Source organism: Engraulis encrasicolus, chromosome 24, assembly GCF_034702125.1.
Source record: "Engraulis encrasicolus isolate BLACKSEA-1 chromosome 24, IST_EnEncr_1.0, whole genome shotgun sequence".
In the NCBI taxonomy this organism is placed as follows: domain Eukaryota; kingdom Metazoa; phylum Chordata; class Actinopteri; order Clupeiformes; family Engraulidae; genus Engraulis; species Engraulis encrasicolus.
Genome location: NC_085880.1, coordinates 36,789,288 through 36,809,242, shown reverse-complemented (window position 1 = coordinate 36,809,242; position 19,955 = coordinate 36,789,288). Strand labels below are relative to the sequence as shown.

General features: G+C 40.9%; 1 protein-coding gene across 1 annotated transcript in view; it reads left to right on the top strand.

The window, feature by feature from the left end:
- Window positions 1-19,508, top strand: part of LOC134441837 (pro-neuregulin-3, membrane-bound isoform) — a 77,787-nt gene extending 58,279 nt beyond the window's left edge. The window contains exons 6-9 of the mRNA XM_063192245.1: window positions 6,593-6,704; window positions 7,379-7,497; window positions 14,432-14,602; window positions 17,289-19,508. Coding sequence (XP_063048315.1) covers window positions 6,593-6,704; window positions 7,379-7,497; window positions 14,432-14,602; window positions 17,289-17,994 — 1,108 coding nt within the window. The 3' untranslated portion in view covers window positions 17,995-19,508. The remainder of the gene's footprint in view (window positions 1-6,592; window positions 6,705-7,378; window positions 7,498-14,431; window positions 14,603-17,288) is intronic.
- Window positions 19,509-19,955: the final 447 nt, after the last annotated feature.

The window sequence follows — 19,955 nt, the reverse complement described above, 5'->3', positions numbered from 1 at the left end:
AGTGAACTAAGAGGTAAATGTAATGATTTTTATATATATACATGCAGTGTTTTACTAAATTATAGCATTTCCCTTCAAATGGAAAGATGTGTTTTATGAGCGAGCAAACGCCGATATTCTCTTGATACAACCACACACCATCTTTATCTTACTCTACCGTAAGACTTAAGGTGGTTAGGTATGAATTCTAAGCATATTCCAGTTTGTTTGGCATTGATCTTTAAAGAAATGCATCATGAAATGTTTTTGTGGAGTTGATTATTTCCATAAAATAGCTTTTTGTATAGGCGGGCTTAATGGGTACAAGGTGGGCTTAAATGGTACACCCCATTGAAATGCATGCAAGTTGGCATGCATGCTAATGAAAAATGCCTTTGAGGGACATAAAAAGTGCTGTACAATCTGATGTAGTAGGTCAAAAAGGGGTAATGTAATGAACTAACAATAATCAATAAGAAAAAATAAATTTCTCTGTTTGGATGAAGAATTTTATGAAGTATATGAAGTAAGAGATGCTGTAATGTTTAATTAGGTTTTATGCATTATTTTTTTAGCAAATCTTACATTTTGGAAGAATATTTTGATCTGAAACCATTTATGCCATGTAGGCTACACTCTTTAAACTCAACTCACACACACCTCACCAGGTATTTTGATAGAGAAATAACAAGTGGGCTTAAATGGTACCAAAGGTACCATTAAAGCCCATTCAGACTTTTCACTTTTCTCGTAAAAAAATCTTCATATTGTACTTTGAAATATTCATCAATTCAGTGATAAACATTGAGAAGAGAGGTAAATCTTACTATTTAAGAAATCATTTCACAAAAAAATTGTGTGAAGATGATTGAAAAATAAAGAAATTTAGATTTTGGTGGGCTTAATGGGTACGCTTACCTTATTTGGAACCTGGAAGGTCTGAGGTTTCTAATGGTGTGACCTATACATTTCAATGACAAAAACTCACAGAGTTACAGATTTGTTTTTGGAGACCAATTGCCCTCTGAAGGGCACTCGGACCTCAGAGGGTTAAAGGTGCACTGTGTAGAATGTGACCAGAATGGGTACTGCAACTACGCTGTTCATTGAAGCTGTGCTGCCTATTACCAAATTTGATCTTTTCATGAATATTTACTAAATAATAAACCAATATTCACTAATATAACCAAAGTAGGCCTACTGTAAGTTTTGTAGCTGAAAAGGTCTATTTCTTTAAATTTAAAATGGAGGACCATGAAGAATATCCCCCTTTTCATGTATGAAAAATGCAATTTTCCCAGTCATAACGAATACTTAGAATTTGGTGGTGGTGGTATGTATTCTTGAAAAAGATAACATTTGTGAATGAGCAGCATGAAGTCTGGAAATAAACGTAAAAAAATATTACACATGCACCTTTAAACCTTTAGTATTCAGACAGGGTAGTGAGATTGAGAAAGGGAATGGGTGGGGAAAATGAGAGAGATGGGGAAGGATTGAGAAATGACCTCGGGTCAGAATCGAACTTAGATTGACGTCCTGTAATCAATCAATCAATCAATCAATCAATCAATCAATCAATCAATCAATCAATCAATCAATCAATCAATCAATCAATCAATCAATCAATCAAAGTTACTCATATAGCACATCATCATAATTGTCACTCAATGTGCTAAGGATTGGAGGGGGGAAAAGAAGAAAAAACTATATTGTGGTATAGATAGTAGATACAGTAGTTAACTATCTATCACCAAAGGCAGATGAAAATAAAGCTGATTTTAATTTATTTTTAAAACAAGATACTGTTGGGGCAATTCTAATTTGGACAGGAAGCTGGTTCCAGCATTTTGCAGCATAATGATTAAATAATACCATTTCACCCTGTCTAGATTTGATCCTAGGCACAACTAGTAGAGGAGATTCTGAAGACCTAAGACCTACTAGGATGATATTGCTCAAGCCTATCTATTGTATAGTGTTTTGTGCCTAAGCTATTCAGTGACTTATAAACTAGATTTCAACTGGACTCTAAATCTCGCTGGTAGCCAGTGCAATGACCTACTTACTGGAGTGACGTGGTCTCTTTTCTTTGTTTCAGTTAGAATTCTTGCTTCTGCTTAATGGTACAACACCACCTTGGCCCCCTGAGCCACCATGGCACCCCTTGGAGTTCATCCTTGAAGTCAGCAAAGGCATTTGGTCTTGTCTGACCTTTTGAACTCTGAGATACTGTCAGCAGCAGCAGTCTGCTCTAGCAGACTCTCAATCACATTAGCGTCAATTTAGTGTCATGTTAACAATTTCACAGACTTGCCTGTTCACCATCCATCCATGCCTTTCTCTTTTGCACTTTGGCAATGCAAACGCGGCACTCGGCTCGGCTGCACCCTATTCTTTCCCGTCGTCAGCCCTAAAGTGGTTGCTTCATGCGTTAGATGTTAGCTGACAGAGCCGTCTGCCTTGGAACCTGTAATCTGGCTGATATTTGACATCACACGCTGGCTTATTAGGGCTTCTCCACTTCGAGGACACACACTTGTTTCAGGAATCAAGATAAGCACTTCATCTGCCTCAGCGATAATGCTTTTGGACCTCCACCAAGTGACTCTCTTCTCTCCGCTTCTCTTCCACTCTCCTCTTTGTCTGGTAGAGATCCTATCTGGTCCTGGCCTCTGACAGCCATCAGATCAAGCGCTCACTATCTCTCCAGTTGTACAGTAGTCTGCTTGCTGGAGTGATCAGTCTGTGGTTCCCAAACTCTGGTAACACTTTATAGTAATGGGTGCATAAAAAGCATTATGAACACTTGGTGAATAATTGACTAATGATAAACAAAACATGAACACATTTTTAAGTTATCTACTAGGTTCTATTAATTCTTTATAAAACATTTACTAGTAGCATGTTCTAGATTTTACAAACCTTTTAGTATTTTTTATTCATTTACAAAAAAAATTAAACATAACATAACATAACATTTCCGACTCATTTACAAACATTTGTTAATGTTTTGTTCATCATTAGTTTGTAATTATTTGCTAAGTCTTTATAATGCTTTTTATGCATCCATTATTATAAAGTGTTAGCCAAATTATTTTCTGCTGAGACTCTCCTTTCACACCTGATTTTCCTGATAATAATGTTTGTTCTTTAATGTTGCTAAATTTTAATTTGAAATTCATAGGAAAAGAAAAAACATTTATTAACCATAAACAGTAAAAAAAAAATGCAGTGAGTGACCTAAGAATATTTTCCTGACACCGTCACTACCCATGCCCCCATATTCTAAATGGCAATCCTTTTTTGTTCATCAATATTTATTAAATTTTAATTTGAAATTCATGGGAAAAGGGACCCGCTGCTATACGTAGATTACGCCTCTTGAGCTTCTATGGGGAAACACATATCAGAGTTGGGGGAGGGGTAGGGCTTCCTCGTCAGACTTCCACTCACCTCCCTGTACCGGAAATTACGATCATCACTTTACTTTAATGCCTTACTGCTTCTTCTTCTTCTTCTTCTTCTTCTTCTTCTTCCGTTTCCGTGAGCTCATTTTAAGGCCTCTGTTTTTTATTGCGCCGGTTGTCTTAGCGTGATCCTGCTCATCGCCTCCTCTGTGACATCAAGTTTGAGTGCCACGCAGAGCTTTTGAGTGCCCTGTCTCACTCTTCGCATCATGACACAGTGTGTGTGTGCCCGAGCTGAAATTGCCTCTTGTGAGTTTGTGACTACATTATGCCCATCAATTATTCCCGGATGCACTTCTAACAATGGCATGCTATTAAAGGAAGACACTCTGGTGGGTGGTGTCTCATAGAGCCCCGGCCAGCCTATTCTTCCTGTGATGCCGCACACAAAAATATTCCATAACCTGCTACAGTCAGTCAGTCAGTCTTGCCAGGCTGACGCAGTGCTGCAAATTTCCCCAGTATTCGGAGCTAATTAGCATTTCAAGCAATTCCAGTGGCTTGATGTGGTGAGTTTTATGCCTCGTTCTGTTATTGGTCTAGCTTAGTGTTTCTCAAAGGGGGCTCAACAGTCCCTCAGGGGGCATTGGAGAGCCCTATGGGGGCACTGAGAAGGATACTGCTGAGAGGGGGTGTCCTCAGTGGCAATTGGGGGGGCATTAGTCCATCATCTTATTTTTCAATATTAAATGTTCACTGTGTAAGATGTTTAGTAGTTTATTTCCAGAATCCATGCTACTCATTTACTAATGTTTTTCCTTTTTCATAAACACTTACCATCACCATCCAATTCTAAGTATTCATTACGACTGGGAAAACTACACTTTTTATCCATGAAAAGGGGGATCTTCTCTATGGTCGGCCATTTTGAATTTCCAGAAATTGACATTTTTAGCTGCAAAAATTACTGTACTTTGGCCATACTAGTAAATATTAGTTTATTACTTAGTAAACATTCATCAAAAGATCAAATGTGGCAATAGGCAACCTAGTTTCAATGATCAGCATAGTTGCAGTACCCATCCTGGCCACATTCTACACAGTGCACCTTTAAAGGGGGCTTCGACAGGCTTATGAGCAGGTCACAGGGGGCCATTGGGAGGCTTATGATAAAGTCGAGGGTGTGTTTGATCTAAAAAGGTTGAGCAACACTGGTCTAGCTCACAGCTAAATCAGAGTCAAGACTCGTCTGATTCTGGCTTCAACCACAAGCATACACAGTCATTTCTTAGACGTGGCTGGGTTAAAGGGGTATGCCACTATTTTGGGGCTTAATACAGTTAAAATCGTTGGCTGGGGTTTATAAAGGTGGTAAAGTGTCTAATTTTTCATGTGAAGCGTTGTCTTGCTTTAAGACAAGCTAAAAGATGGATTATGTCGCTAAGCTAGTGAAAGTCAATGCATCCATGTAGCATTGCTACATGCTACACGGATCCATTGACTTTCACTAGGTTAGCGACATGCTCCCTCTTTTAACTTGTCTTAAAACAAGACAACGGCTTACATGAAAAATAAGACACTTTACCACCTATATAAACCCTGGCCAACGATTTTAACTGTATTAAGCCCCAAAATAGTGGCATACCCCTTTAAGCTAGCCTGGTTCTCCCGCAGCCCCTTCGTGCATTTTCGCTCAACTTCGTGAAACATCCATCTGCGTGAGAACGAGGTTAGGGTTAAGCCTGTCCTCTGAAAACGCAACTTGGCCAGGCTAACATTGCAGAGCTTTGTTCTGTCGATAGCCATGCTAGGATAGTCATGCTAGGATCTCCTACAAAAAATTGACCAGGGCCTCAGGGTAATGCTGGGACTGATCCCCATGTGATACAGGGACATGCAAAGAAGGGCCCCTGCCCTTTTCATCTTTGATGTCTAAAGGGCCCTTTTCACATTGCTTTTTTTTTATGTAGCCCCTTAATACTCGCTGTACCTCCAGTGGCACGCTGTAATAGTCATTCAAAAGTACCATACAACTACCATAGTGCTACAATACCATGACATAACACAGGGCCTTTAGTAATGCACTACGACTTGGTCATTGCCATTCTGGTAACAGCAAATGAATAACGCCCTGTCTAAATGGGTTAAAACGGAATTAAAATGACTGAGTCTATGTAGGCCTATGGTTTATCAGGTCATAATAGTATAATACATAATGTAATTGAATATTACAACACCATAACAACTATACTTTTAAATCAGTTGACGTGTTGTTTGGATTTTTTTTTTGGTACATACACCTCTTTTGAAAACCCCTCCCGCCCCTCCTGAGGTCTTTGCATGGCCGGGCCCTGATATGAGAAACCGCCAAATATAATATGATGGCCCACTCAAAGATGCCGGATGTGTGAGTGTGAGGGCCACACCAAGAGCATCCTCTTCAGTTCTCTGAATTGTCACAATGCTGGCCAGGGCACTGCCCTGCAATAGGAGTGCTACATGGCCCAATGCATCATGTGGTAGATTCTTCTGCCCATAGATCTGTGGGTTTGAAAAGCAGTAGTGGTATTGGTATCCTCTCCTCTACTTATACCATTAGAATAGATCAATGATTTTGCTGTTTCTTATTCTGAGTACACTGTGCTCTTGGCATTGTTAATGTGCGGTTCTGATAATATCCAAACGAGGGTGTAGAGGGGCATGAAAGAAGGTGTGGTAAACTAGGCGCTGAGGATGGGTAATGTTATTGGTGTTTCATTTTCTGTGTGAAGCCTTACTGTCACTGGCAAGGTGCATTGAAGGTTCTGTGCTGCTATCATCTCTTCAAAATAGTGGTTTGGACTGGAGTAGGGAGTTTGACTGCTGGATGACTCACAGTAGTCTATTTGGCTGTCAGCTCCAAGGACAGTGAGAATGTACATCCCCTTACTCCATTATCTTACTGTTGAGTTGGCATCAAGCTTTGGAGGTACAGCACATAAGTATCTCCCCATCATTAGGCCTATTATTAAATGGGATCTTGCAGTACATAACACTGTTAGCTGAGATAGATACTTCCATACACTCTCTGTAACCATGGTATGATTTGAATGAATACACAATACCGAAAATTATCTGTCTCATTACACTGTAGTGTGGATAGCAGCAGCATATGCTTATGTCACAATGTTAATTTACTGCATGTCATTATCTTCCCCACCCAGACGACGCAGGGAAAAGCTCCAAGTCCATTTGAAGGAGGGCCACAACCTCAAGAATTACCTGGTTAATGACCCTAACCACAAACTTTGCTTAAGAAGCTTACAGCCGCAACACGTGAGTATAGCCTACATATGTAACCTACATTTGATCAACATTACTGGTAGCCGTATTTTCTAATATCTCAGATATGTTACTGTATGAAGTTGGATGGCACAAATTAAAAAAAGATTTTGAAACAGAAACGTTTTGATGAAATGTATTCATATCCACATCAATTGATGCGATTATGACTCCTTTTTACTGTCTCGGGGGACATAGAGAGAGCGATTTTGATTTGAAAAATGGCCAGATATATTAAGTTGTTCATGACACCAATTCATCCTCATGATGTTCCCAAGGCATGTGGGATTTTAATGGCCACACAGTGTGAACATGATGGATGACGCCTAATGGCCCCATCATTGGCACGCATGGAGAATATACAGTACCATGACGCTTGTCACAGGTTATCGTGGCCGGATGAAATAAAATGGGATTATTATTTGGTCATATTTCATTCTCCTATCAATTATTTATCTCAATAAATGTGCAATTGCCTGGCCATTTTGATTCAAATCAGGCTTTGATATGATATGCAGGGGTTTTTTTTAAACAAATTCAACATCTTAGATTGCTATGTTACTGTACATTTCAAATCCGACTTAAAAGTACACTTATTTTTTTTAAAGGGATTACATAACAGTAGTAGGGCATAATGTATTTTTGCTTTTTGGCTCCAATTCCCACAGTACTGCAGAGGCAGCAGCCTCAATCAAGCACACATCGGCGTGAAGAGCCAGCCGGGTTTCTCTGAGGGCACAAGGGCTCCATTCACCCAGTCCAAAGACCCTAAAAGAAATCCCACTTGGTAAGTGTTGTCGATATTACTGGTACTCACTGTCGTTCACATTCTTGTCTGTGCCCTCACAAGAATTGTTTAATACAGGCATAGTTACTGTATGTGTTTACATTATGGAGAGTTGTCCATTGTGATCGAGAATGTCCTGATATCAGTCTTAAGAGTTCAGCTGCAGAGTAAGCAGCTGGAGCAGTCAAAGGAAACGTCTAGAAACGTCTTCCAGCTCTGAAAAGCAGCCCAGGTGCCGGCAGCTGAAGTCTTGCAGCTCTAAAAGGCAGCCCACGTGCCGACGCCTACATTCGCTTTTGAAAAGATAAAAAAACAATCTTTGAGGCACTCCTTACTAAAGTTAAAAAGCCTTTATTTAACACTGGCTACATGCCTACACGTTTTGACATTTGTTTGACTGAGATAAGCTTGATGAATAACAGTCTTCACAAAAAATCTGTTCAGATTTCAGTTCACTGCTTGTATTTTTGCAGCAAATACCTTAAAATACCTCAACTTAATTTAAAATAATCTTTAAAAAACATGATGTTGCGCTGAAATTCAATGAGCCATTATTACCGTAAGGTCAACACATCCAATGCAAGCATGGGATGCAAGGTAAGAGGTATACTGCTTTCAAGATATTTCTCTTAAAACACAGCTTATAAATATGCTGACCATGGCGTGCACTAGGTAGCCTAAATAATTCACAAGGCCGTGTATGCTATGACATCAGCATGCTGCTGCCATGTTCCAAACACAAGAGAGTGTTGTGTGGACATAGTGGGTGTGTGTGTGTGTGTGTGTGTGTGTGTGTGTGTGTGTGTGTGTGTGTGTGTGTGTGTGTGTGTGTGTGTGTGTGTGTGTGTGTGTGTGTGTGTGTGTGTGTGTGTGTGTGTGTGTGTGCACATACAGTACGTACTTACTTACTTAGGCCCATCACTCCCAATGGAGCATAGGCCATCCACAACTTTTCTCCAGTCAACACGGTTTTGGGCTGTCCTTTCCTTTCACATACAGTACACTACCCTTCAAAAGTTTGGCGTCACCACATTTCACCTCGATACTTTTTTGTGACAAATTAGCTTATTCCACTTCAATTTCAGTTCTGGCTTGAAATAATTGTATTTTATTGTGTCATTGTTCTCTGAAATGAGTACATAGAAGAAATAAGCAATTTTATCTTGGAAACTGTGGAACAAATTTATAGACAACACATTACTATGAATTACATTCAAAGCTATGCACAGAATAGACCAATATGTATCCTTCACTTTGGACTAATCAATGTGTAGACACCATTTGCGGTTCTACACTGATTCACTCTCTGTGCGAGATGCTGTCCAGACTCTAACGCCATACTCCAATGAGCTCTATGAGCCCCATGCATGCAACACAGGATATCTGCTCCTGGGTCAAAGACGTCTTTGTCATTCAGTGTTACGGACACCTTCCGCCGACTGTAACTGCAAAAAAAACATGATTTTTAAATTGTTTCAAGTGAATGGATGACAGCCGAGGCTTTCATGAATTCCCTATAACAGTAGATAAATAAATAAAAAGAGTCGTGTTTTTTGCAGTTGCAATCGGTGGAGGGCATCTGTTACACTGAATTACAATGCCATTTTGCACGTCTTTGACCCCCCAGTCAATCCAAACATTGCTACAAGTATACAAGTCAAGTTTATTGTCAATTTCTTTACATGCACTGGTCATACAAAGAATTTGAAATTGCGTTTCTTGCTCTCCCATGCAGACATAGACTAATCTAGGTAAGGACATAGACAGTATAGACATAGACAGTACTCATACATGGACATAGACAGTATGGACGTAGACATTGCTCATACAGACATTTAAAGTGCAAGACTGGACAACAGAAGACTTGTAGAGAACATACATTAAGAGGAGGTATTTTGTTGTTCTTTTTCTAAAAGTCCTTTATAGCGTTCTGACATAGTAATAGTAGCATTTGAAGAAATAAATAATTAAAAAAGGTTTTTATTAAATACACCAGCAGCAGTATGTGTGTGTGTGTGTGTGTTTGTATGTGTTTTGTGTGCGTGTGCGTGTGTGTGTGTGTGTGTGTGTGTGTGTGTGTGTGTGTGTGTGTGTGTGTGTGTGTGTTTAGTGCAGGTAGAAAGTGCGGTGTGCGTCTGTGTGTGTGTACCTGTGTATGTGTGTGTGTGTGTGTGTGTGTGTGTGTGTATGTGTGTGAGTATGAGTTGTGTGTCAGTGTGTGTATGTTTGGGTTTAGTGCAGAAAGTGCAGTGTGCTTGTGTGTGTGTGTGTGTGTGTGTGTGTGTGTGTGTGTGTGTGTGTGTGTGTGTGTGTGTGTGTGTGTGTGTGTGTGTGTGTGTGTGTGTGTGTGTGTGTGTGTGTGTGTGTGCATGTGTATGTTTTGAGTTAGTGCAGGTTGAAAGTTCAGTCACAGATGTAGTAGTGCAGGTGGAATGTTCAGTCGCAGATATGGTGGTGGGGATGAGGGGGGGGGAGCGTTGTCAGTGGCCTGGCTGGCTAGAGGCTGACAGTGAAGGGAGAGTGGGTTGAGTGTTCAGTATCTTGATTGCTTGATGCATCGTGCTGCTTGCAAGCCTGGTGGTACGGGAACGGAGGCGCCTGTACCTCTTTCCAGAGGGCAGGAGGCTGAACAGTTTGTGTGCAGGGTGGCTTGTGTCTTTGATGATCATCAGTGCTTTTCGGGTGAGGCGTGCGGTGTAAATGTCCTGCAGGGAGGGGAGTGGTACTCCAATGATCTTCTTCGCTGTGTTCATTGCTAGATGTTATACATATAATTTGAATGGGGAGAATCTAAGCTTTCCAACGATGCATGGCACCTGCTTGCACACGAAAACATGGCCGAGACAATGGATCATGAATTCATAATATCAGGTCTCATTACTTTCATTCTGATAGAAATTCATGCAGCTGCTTTGGCTTGAATTTGTAGTCGAAGTTGCAAAGCAATTAATGACATACACCTGCGATTGGACAGAAGGACTGGAACGTAGCTTTCCAACGAGTCAATGCATTCTCTAATAGACCAAAGAAATGTCTGTAGAAAACGGATTAAAACACATATTCTTGTCATAAATGTGTGAAACAGCATAGTTAGATTTCACTCTTCTGTCCAGTTAAACCAATTTTTCGCTGTTTAGTACTTACCTTTGTATAGTATTTATATATGGAATTTTAACATAGGGATGTACTCACATTTGTTGAGACATTAATGGATGTAATTTGAATTATTTTGACTGAACAATACGGTTGTATAAGTTGTAAAGTAGCTACTTTTCATTGTGTCAAAGTGAAATTTCTTTACTGTTACTGTTTCTTTACTGTCCCATGAAAAGATATACAAATCTGCAGAAATGTGAGCAGTGTACTCACTTCTGTGATACACTGGAACATATTGTGCTCCTGGACACCTTAATTTCCCCCTGGGGTGAATGTGGCTACTAAGGCTGTAACGATACACCCAACCCACGATTCGGTTTGTATCACGATATATGACCCACGGTTCGATATGCCCCACGATTTTATTTTATTTTTAAATGAAAAAAAGAAGAAAATAAATTATAGGCCTATATAGGCTATATATATGACTTCTTTTTGCATTTAGGCCTACCTGCCTACATTAATTTTGTAGGTGTACCTAAATGATGCTGCAGATATACCACTGCAACCTGTTCCCCAGGTGTTGACATCAAAGCACAATAAGGGATATTAGTTCACCAAGGAAAAGTAGGCTTCTTATTAATAGGTTTAGATCATATGATGCTGAGATGCTGACCGTGTGTGAGGGAGACAGAGACGGAGAGAGAAGGGTCAGGGTTCCAGTAGGTAGCCTATTAGTCTAACAACTGTCTCACATTATCAAACATTATCAAATTAATATCCAAACATTAACTGAAACAACACTGGTCATATTTCGTCAGGAAACATGTTGTGTAAAGTTACTTACAAAAATGCAACACTTAATTTTGATGTTTAATATTTTTTAAACTTTTTTGATCGTGCAGCAGCGCGCGCACGCTTATACAAACAAAACTCGAAACTCAGTTAGCCTATGTTCTCACTATGCAACAGGCACGTTGTCCTTTGTTTGGTTTTGTGATTTGACATTTTGTCAAGAGCGGGAATGGATGCAGGCTGAAATGGAGCATGTTTTCGCTAGGCAGGCGGTCAATGCGGGGAAGAATAACGCTGCCTATTAATATCCACATCGACCTCAACGTTCGCCCGACTTCAGACACTTCCCTGATAGAGCGTCGCGTGGTTTATGAATTTGGGCAGGCGGAGCATCTCGCTCTCTCGCTCTCTTTCTCTCTCTCTGCTCAACGTCTATCTCCACTCAACAGCATCGGCGCATGCATGAATCTTAACACCTTCACACGTTTGATAAAGCCTTCTTGGGTCTGTTGTTCATTTCTGTGCTTTACCTTCCGACGTTTCCAAGTGTTTCGTCTCGCGGAGGTTGCTCAGGCAATTGATAATAACAAATGCACGTGCTGGTTGGACGGAACATTTTATAAGAGAGGGATGAATGGAAGTGTTACTCGCACATGTGCGCCCCTTTTCTACTTGTCTTTTTTAAGCGCATATGCAAACATTTGCCTTTATGCTGCTGTTTTCTAGACTGAGGGGTAACAACAGAGATTTTGTTAGGGAAGAACTTTGGTAACAACTTTTAAAGGGCGCATCGCGATTCTGCGAGGCAGTTTCGCGATAGGGGTTCGTGGGTCTGCGTACCGCGATACCTCGGTTCGATGCAATATCGTTACAGCCTTAGTGGCTACTCTACTCTAAAACGAAAAGCACAATTCCCACAATTGGTCAGTGTCAGTCTGACCCAGTCTGGCTGAAGTCAGTCCATTTTTCTTTCCGGTTTTGTTGCTCCTGTAATGCATCTAATGTAGTTTTATTTAATATTGCCCTATGTTCCCCAAGACTGTTTTTGGTTTTATTGCTGCTGTAAACATTAAGTGGTTCACATTGCACTCATGTTGTTTGGGGGGAGAAAGCTCTGGAATGACAAGGTATTGGCTGATATGGGCGGGCAAAAGCAGTCTGCGGAACTTGTCTTTTAAATGTTAAGGTTCAGTGGACAACAATCAAAATTTTAATTTGCAAAATTGCAGTACATTGAGTTGTACACCGTACGGTATGTCATTACGTGTGTGCCATACCATTACACGTTCCAGAATTTAAATTGATACAGCAGCAGCAGATGTTTCAACTAAAATCATAAGAAATGACTAATTCATAATTCCGGCAAAACAAGTCATGCTGTACACAAACGGTTTCTCGGCAGATGTTGTTGCATCACTGACAGTCTCCTAGCTGCTGCTCCCGCAGCCAAATGTGTCGTACAGTGTGTACAATCTACAGTATAGAAACCTTTAAATAGACATTTAAACACGAGACAAGTAATGTGTTACCAAGGCAACACTATAATAAATACAGAACATTGATTTGCAATATTCCATGTAGTCAAAGTATCTGACAACGCCTGTGCTGTTGCTTGCAGTTTTTTGACATGAAAGTGAAAGTGAAAGCCCATTTGGGAAACTCCAACTCCCATTGTCATTGTGACACAGCACTCCACAGCACACAAGTGAACACTGCACACTGCACACAACGAAATTGCATTTATGCCTCACCCGTGCAAGGGGGCAGCCCTCAGTGGCGCCCCATGGGGAGCAGTGCGGTGGGACGGTACCATGCTCAGGGTACCTCAGTCATGGAGGAGGATGGGGGAGAGCACTGGTTGATTACTCCCCCCACCAACCTGGTGGGTCGGGAGTCGAACCGGCAACCTCTGGGATGCAAGTCTGACGCCCTAACCGCTCACCCATGGCTCTGCAGTCCTGCACTAGTCTACCAGATATTCATGTCCTGTTTACACCATAGAGATACAAGCACACTGCTGCACTAGTCTACCAGATATTCATGTCCTGTTTACACCATAGAGATACAAGCACACTGCTGCACTAGTCTACCAGATAGTCATGTCTCTTTTACACCATAGAGATACAAGCACACTGCTGCACTAGTCTACCAGATAGTCATGTCTCTTTTACACCATAGAGATACAAGCACACTGCTGCACTAGTCTACCAGATAGTCATGTCTCTTTTACACCATAGAGATACAAGCACACTGCTGCACTAGTCTACCAGATAGTCATGTCTCTTTTACACCATAGAGATACAAGCATACTGCTGCACAAGTCTGCACATTCTTCTGACACTCTGCTCAACAGCCAGGGTCTCCTGTCCAGACATTCTGGTTCATAGGACAGGAAAGTGTAGCCTGCTGGTCCTGACCATCCCATAATACTACCATTTCAAGTCTCTAAACTTAGCGGAAGTACATAGGATGGTGTGCGAGGCTAAGGAAAGTGTATCTACAGTATCCAACATTGAAAATGTGAATGCTAGGAAAGGAGAGTATACACGTAGATGCAACATTGAAGATATTTTCCTCCAACACTTGCAACTGTTCGTTCTATCTACAGTATATTGTATGTATACTGTATACTGCCCCAATAGTATCATGCTTTAAAAGGACATTAGAAACAGCTTTATTTTCATCTCTCTTTGGTGATAATTAGTTATTTATCTATAATATCTATATATCCACAATACAATACAATGCAATATTTTCTTTACACTTTAGCGCATTGAATGACAGTTATGTATGATAAAGTGCTATGTAAATGACAGTTATGTATGATAAAGTGCTATGTAAATGACAGTTATGTATGATAAAGTGCTATGTAAATGACAGTTATGTATGATAAAGTGCTATGTAAATGACATTGACTGATTGATTGATGCTAATTCTGCTGGCCCTCTCTCACTACCCTCGCACTACAGTACACTAGCACTACACACCACACGGTTTTAAATATTGTGTCCTGATTGACCGCCATTGTTATTGTCCATTTTAGTGGGGAGTCCCTATCTGTCGGCTCGGAGAAGACTACTGTCAGCTGTAAGATGCCACCCATGACAAACGGACTGCTGAACCCCGCTTTGGAAGAGAAAGGACACCCGCCATCCACCTACCAGTATCTCCAAGAACCTGAGTTCGCCGACAGAGAAGTTGAGTCTGTGAAAGGGTAAGTACTGTAGCAAGTATTTACATTCGATAAGCTCACGGGAGCTCAGTTTTGACTGCAGATTTTCATCTGAAAGGGCACCAGTAAGGGAACATTCTGAGAAGGTTGCTTTCTTTGATTTTTTCAGGGTTTTTTTTTAAGTCTACTGTGATTTTGACAGATACGACTGTAAAAGCCAATGGAATGAATCACTGTTTGATCTATTGTAGGTTTTTTGGTGTGTGTGTTTTTTTTTCCTTAGAAAATGGCGTTTGATGCTAGTTACCTGTGCATATAAACTCACATTAAGAAAAAGCTCTTAAGTTCACATTAGTGAACATGGTAAAACACCATAGACAAGGCTGGATTACTGCAGTGGTTCTCAAACTTTTTCAGCAGGGAACCTCTTTTGGGCTTTAGAATATTTTCCCCACCTACTGTCAGAGGTGTCTTGAGTCAAGTTAACGATGTCATCCATCTCGCCACATCTCTCTGCCCTTCATGCCCTGATACTGATCAAGGCCAACATGGCTGAAATGTTGTTGGCATGTTCATTTAAAAAAATATATATATACTTTCTTCAATATCTGAGAGTGTCTCTGCTAATTCCTCTCTTCTATGTGGAGCCCGTTTAGCTGTGGATATTCATTCCTTGCGGCCACTTACAGCCACTTCCTATAATACTCTCTGCTTATGGTACGTAGAGGCTTCAAACGGTCAGTTGCTCATGGCAACCCCGACTTGCTCTCATGGACAGATCATGACTCCATTATACTATTTATTCCACCATTACATTACACTTAGCTGACACTTTTTTTTTTTCAAAGCGACTTACACTTATTATTTAAGTAGCCTACAGGGTATTGGTTATAGTCCCTGGAGCAGTGTGGGGATAGGTGCCTTGCTCAAGGGCACCTCAGTCATGGAGTGTGGTGGGGAGTGGTAAGGGTGGGATTTGAACCTGCAATCCTCTGATCTAAAGCCCATCTCTTTAACCACTAGGCCACGGCTGCCCCACCAAGTATTTTGCAAAGCTGGGGTGTCAAACTCAGGCCCGGGGGCCAAATCTGGCCCGCGGAGCCATTTCGTGCTACTCGCGAGATCATTTCAAATGTGTATTACAGTTGGCCCACATACACCATTAATGTATAGTGTAAAAAGACTTGAACAAGACATTTGGTGTGTCACAGGATGTGCAGATACATTTGAACTACCATATACGATGGGAAAGAGTGTGTGTGAAATTTAACTATGAGTATGAAGCGCATGTACGCATATTTTTAGTCCAATTAAATAAATTCAAATTGAGTTCAGCCGCAACTTTGTTCTAGATTTTTATTTTGGCCCTCAGTCAATTTGAGTTTGACACCCCTGATGTGAAGCATCAAGTGCGATGTATTGCACAGTATTTATGCCACCAGGTATTTTTGCAAATATACAAATTACGTGCAAAGCATTTGGTGTTTTCAACAATTGTAGTTGAATTATACATGCAGTGTTATGGCTCGAGACTGCACACCAGCAGTAAATCAAATTGTGTGATGACCATGACAAAATGAGACACTGAAACGATGGCCACTTTTCATTGTTATTTTTAAGTGATCTACCGTATGTTGTGGATGAAATGCTCCTCTGAATTTGTATTGCACCTCATCGCATGTACATAGTATGGCCTGTGATTTTGTCAGGTAGGCTATATAGAATTTTAACAAGATGGCAGGATGCGGAAATGATTGTTACCATGATTGTTTATCTTGAAAGCTGTAATTTTAGAGTGAGGAGTGCGCACACTTTAAAGCCTTTTTTTTTTTTTAACAAAATGTAATTATTATTTTTCCATGGCAGGATGACTGATGAAGACAACAGTCGAAAATTCATCCTATCCTGCCATGGAATAGAAAAACAATTTTTTTTAAAAAAAAGAGTTTAAGTGTGCAGACTCATCACTCTAAAATTACAGTCCGCCTTTGTCCTAGACCTTTTTCTTGGATGTGCACAACCTTCACTGTCAACAGCTGTTAAAAGTGTGTCATTAAAAACATTTCGGGATGGCATCATCCTGTCCTGTGACTCATCTAGCCAGCTCTGATGATATTTGCTCAAATGAAAGCTGTTGGACTGCACAGTCATCTTTAGTCAGTTTGACGATAAATGAGAAAGATGTGGTGCACAGGAAAAGGTTACATTTATTTCTTTCTCTCCAAGCCAATGCCTTATTGGTAATGCAGACTCAGAGAGACCTTATTGCAATTTGTTCATAGTCTAGGTGGTTTTTGGTGCTTATGTTTGAATCGATGAATTGTTAAGCTACAGATATAAACAAGAACAAATGTTTCCCTGTCAGATCTGGTTTAACCCATTTTAGCCTAAGCCCTTTTTGGGAGAAGGGGCCCTCTGCCTATTAAAACCTAAATATCTCAGCCTCCGAAGCACATAAAAACATGAAATAAGTTGCATTTAAAAGCCAGGACCTTAATTTTGCATTATAATGTGTTCATTCAGCTCTAACATACCCACATTTTTAATAAAACACCTAAAATCTCAAGAATGTCACTCCAGGACAAAATGGTTAAAATGTGGGCCACGCTTTGTTGAAAGAATGTTTTAATTTGGCCATTGTCTGTCTTTCAGCCCTTGCCCAATATACTTTACATTTACATGTTTCAATTTCTCTGTTTCTCTTTTTTTCTTTTCTTCCGTTTTTTAGGCATAACATCAGGCCTAAAAGTTACCAAAGACAGAGTTCCCTTATCAGCGTGAAGTCAGGTGGTGGGACCAAGATGGAGAGCCAGTCGGCATGCCAGTTGGAGCGGGGCGCCTGCATGCTGAACGAGGCCTCCTGCTCCTCCTCCTCTTCCTCCTCATCTCCGTCTCCGTGCCCACACCATCTCTTCTTCACCAGCACCGTACCCATCATCCCCTCTGTGCTGAGGAACGAGGACGAGGCGTTTTGTATGCAAAGCAGCTACCACGCGGCGGACACCGAGCAACGGATCAGCAGCCCATCCGGCCCTCCCTCCTCCTCCACCACCTCCTCCTCCTCCTCACAGCCACAGCACGGCCCCATCACACAGGTCACGGACCAGTACCCTCCGGTACCTCCACCCACGTCCACGATGTCCTCCTCCTCCTTAAGCACCACACACCACCCCAGACAGCACACCCAGATGGCCCTGCTCCTGGACGAGGCTCAGGAGCAGCTCCACGCGCTGGTCCACGCTACTCAGCACAGGAAACACAGTGAGGTGGCTAGCACTAGCACCGCCCCCTCATGGCCTAGAGAGACTGTCTGCATCCTGCTGGGGGGCGGGGCTAGCGCAGGGGGCGTGGCCTCAAATGGACCCACTGAGACCCAGCTATTGAACTCCAGAGATATGTTGATGAGCAAAGACTCTACTCAGTGTTGCAAATAATACAAAAACAAACAAAAAAATCTTGTCAAGTGTTAAGGACCAACTGATAATCACTTGTGTCTTTACAACAAGTCTACATGAGGACCTTGTGGGAAAAATATGTTTTTCAATAAGTATATATACAAAATTGAATCATAAATGCATATGTATTAATACGGGGGGTGGGGACAGTCTGAAATGATTAAAAAAAAAAAAACAATATTTATTTGCATTTCTAAAATGAAAATACAGTCTGTCATGACCATCGTGTTTTAACTGTAAAAAATATATGAGAATATATACAAAAATGTGAATATGTGAAATTGAGATGGAAACGGGGAAAGATTGAAACGTTGTAAAGTTACTGTACTTTTTTGTGTCAACCACACCAGGCTCTGTAGTACATGATTAAAAAAAAGAACAGTTAAATACAAAGTTCTACCACTACCTTTATTTCTGGTCCATTACTGATTTTCGTCACCCTCTGTCCACCACTGTCACCCTGCCCAGCCCAGGGCTATAGTTCCTTCAGTTTGGTTCAATAGACTACTAGTAAAGACACACAGGCAAGACTTGTCAATGTACTAACTACAACACACTTTATGGAATGGCTGGATAAGGAGAATGTAATTGTAATCGGACTGTATTGCTCCCATTTGATCAGTATGGTTTTAAGTGGTCTTGGTGTTTTTTTAATCACTCCCATGCCGCCACTGAGACATGCTTGAAGAAATGTAGAGAGAGTCCAAGACAAAGAAAAGGCTGGCATGCAAAACTGTCAGCACTTGACTTGAGTGCACTTATGCGAATAAAATACTTGTGCCACTTTAGTAACAATCACGTAACCCAAGGACACAATATTCTTGAAAGTAAACTGTTTTTTTTTTGATGAAGAGAAATAAACAAAGTTTGTGACCGCGGCAGCTTAGATGGGTTAATTGGATGCCGCCAGTTGACATGTACGTGCAATGACCAAATATACTCGGCAAAGATGACCTCGGTTTGGATAACAATGATGTGGAAAATCCTTCTCATGGTACCTGGGCATGGTGGACACAGGCAGTGAAAAGAAAAAACGTTCACATTTGTTAAAACGGATAAATTTGTTCAAATGTCTCAGTTCAGCTCATGACCTATTGATAGTTTTTAAAAAATACAAAAGCCATGGATATCTCCAGCCCGTAGCACAGCACTGTGTCGTGATCTATTGTATTCTCTATTGAAGATTTTTAAAACTGTTGCCTGAAACAAAGAGATGACAGCTGTTCTGATTGTTTGAGCTATTTAAACATTAGAAAAATTTAATATGTATCAACATTCCTTCATATTCCATTTGCAGTATTTCATAGTGTATGTACATCATTATGACTGTTTTCATTCAAAAAAAAATTTGGAGGTTAGTGTATAAGATGTTTAATAAAACTTTAATGTTTACAAGATGTATAGAGCCTCTGGTCTCAAAAATGCTTAAAAAGTACTGGTGCATGTTGTGTTTGAGTTTTTATACTTAATATATTTCTGCAATAAAACATTATCAACTGTATTAGGATGAATCAGGTAGAGGTCTTTCTTTTCTGTGAAAGTCAGTGATGACAGTTGTGATGAACCTCTAGATCTATGTCCATGCCTACTGTATTCATCTACACTCATGGGCCACAATATTAGGTACACCTTAGGTAGCACTGGTTTGGAACCCCCTTTTCCTTCACAACTACCTTATGGTAAATGGACTGCATTTGTATAGCACCTTTCCACTCTTTCGAGCACTCAAAGCGCTTTACACTGTATGCCTCACATTCACCCATTCACACTCTCATTCACACGCAGGTGGCAGTGGCTGCCATGCAGGGTACCACCCTGCCACCAGGAGCAACTTGGGGTTACGTATCTTGCTTAAGGACACATTGATGGGGTCAGGCAGAGCTCCAACCTGCAACCCTCTGGTCGCTGAACGGCTCCTATACAACCTGAGCCACCACCGC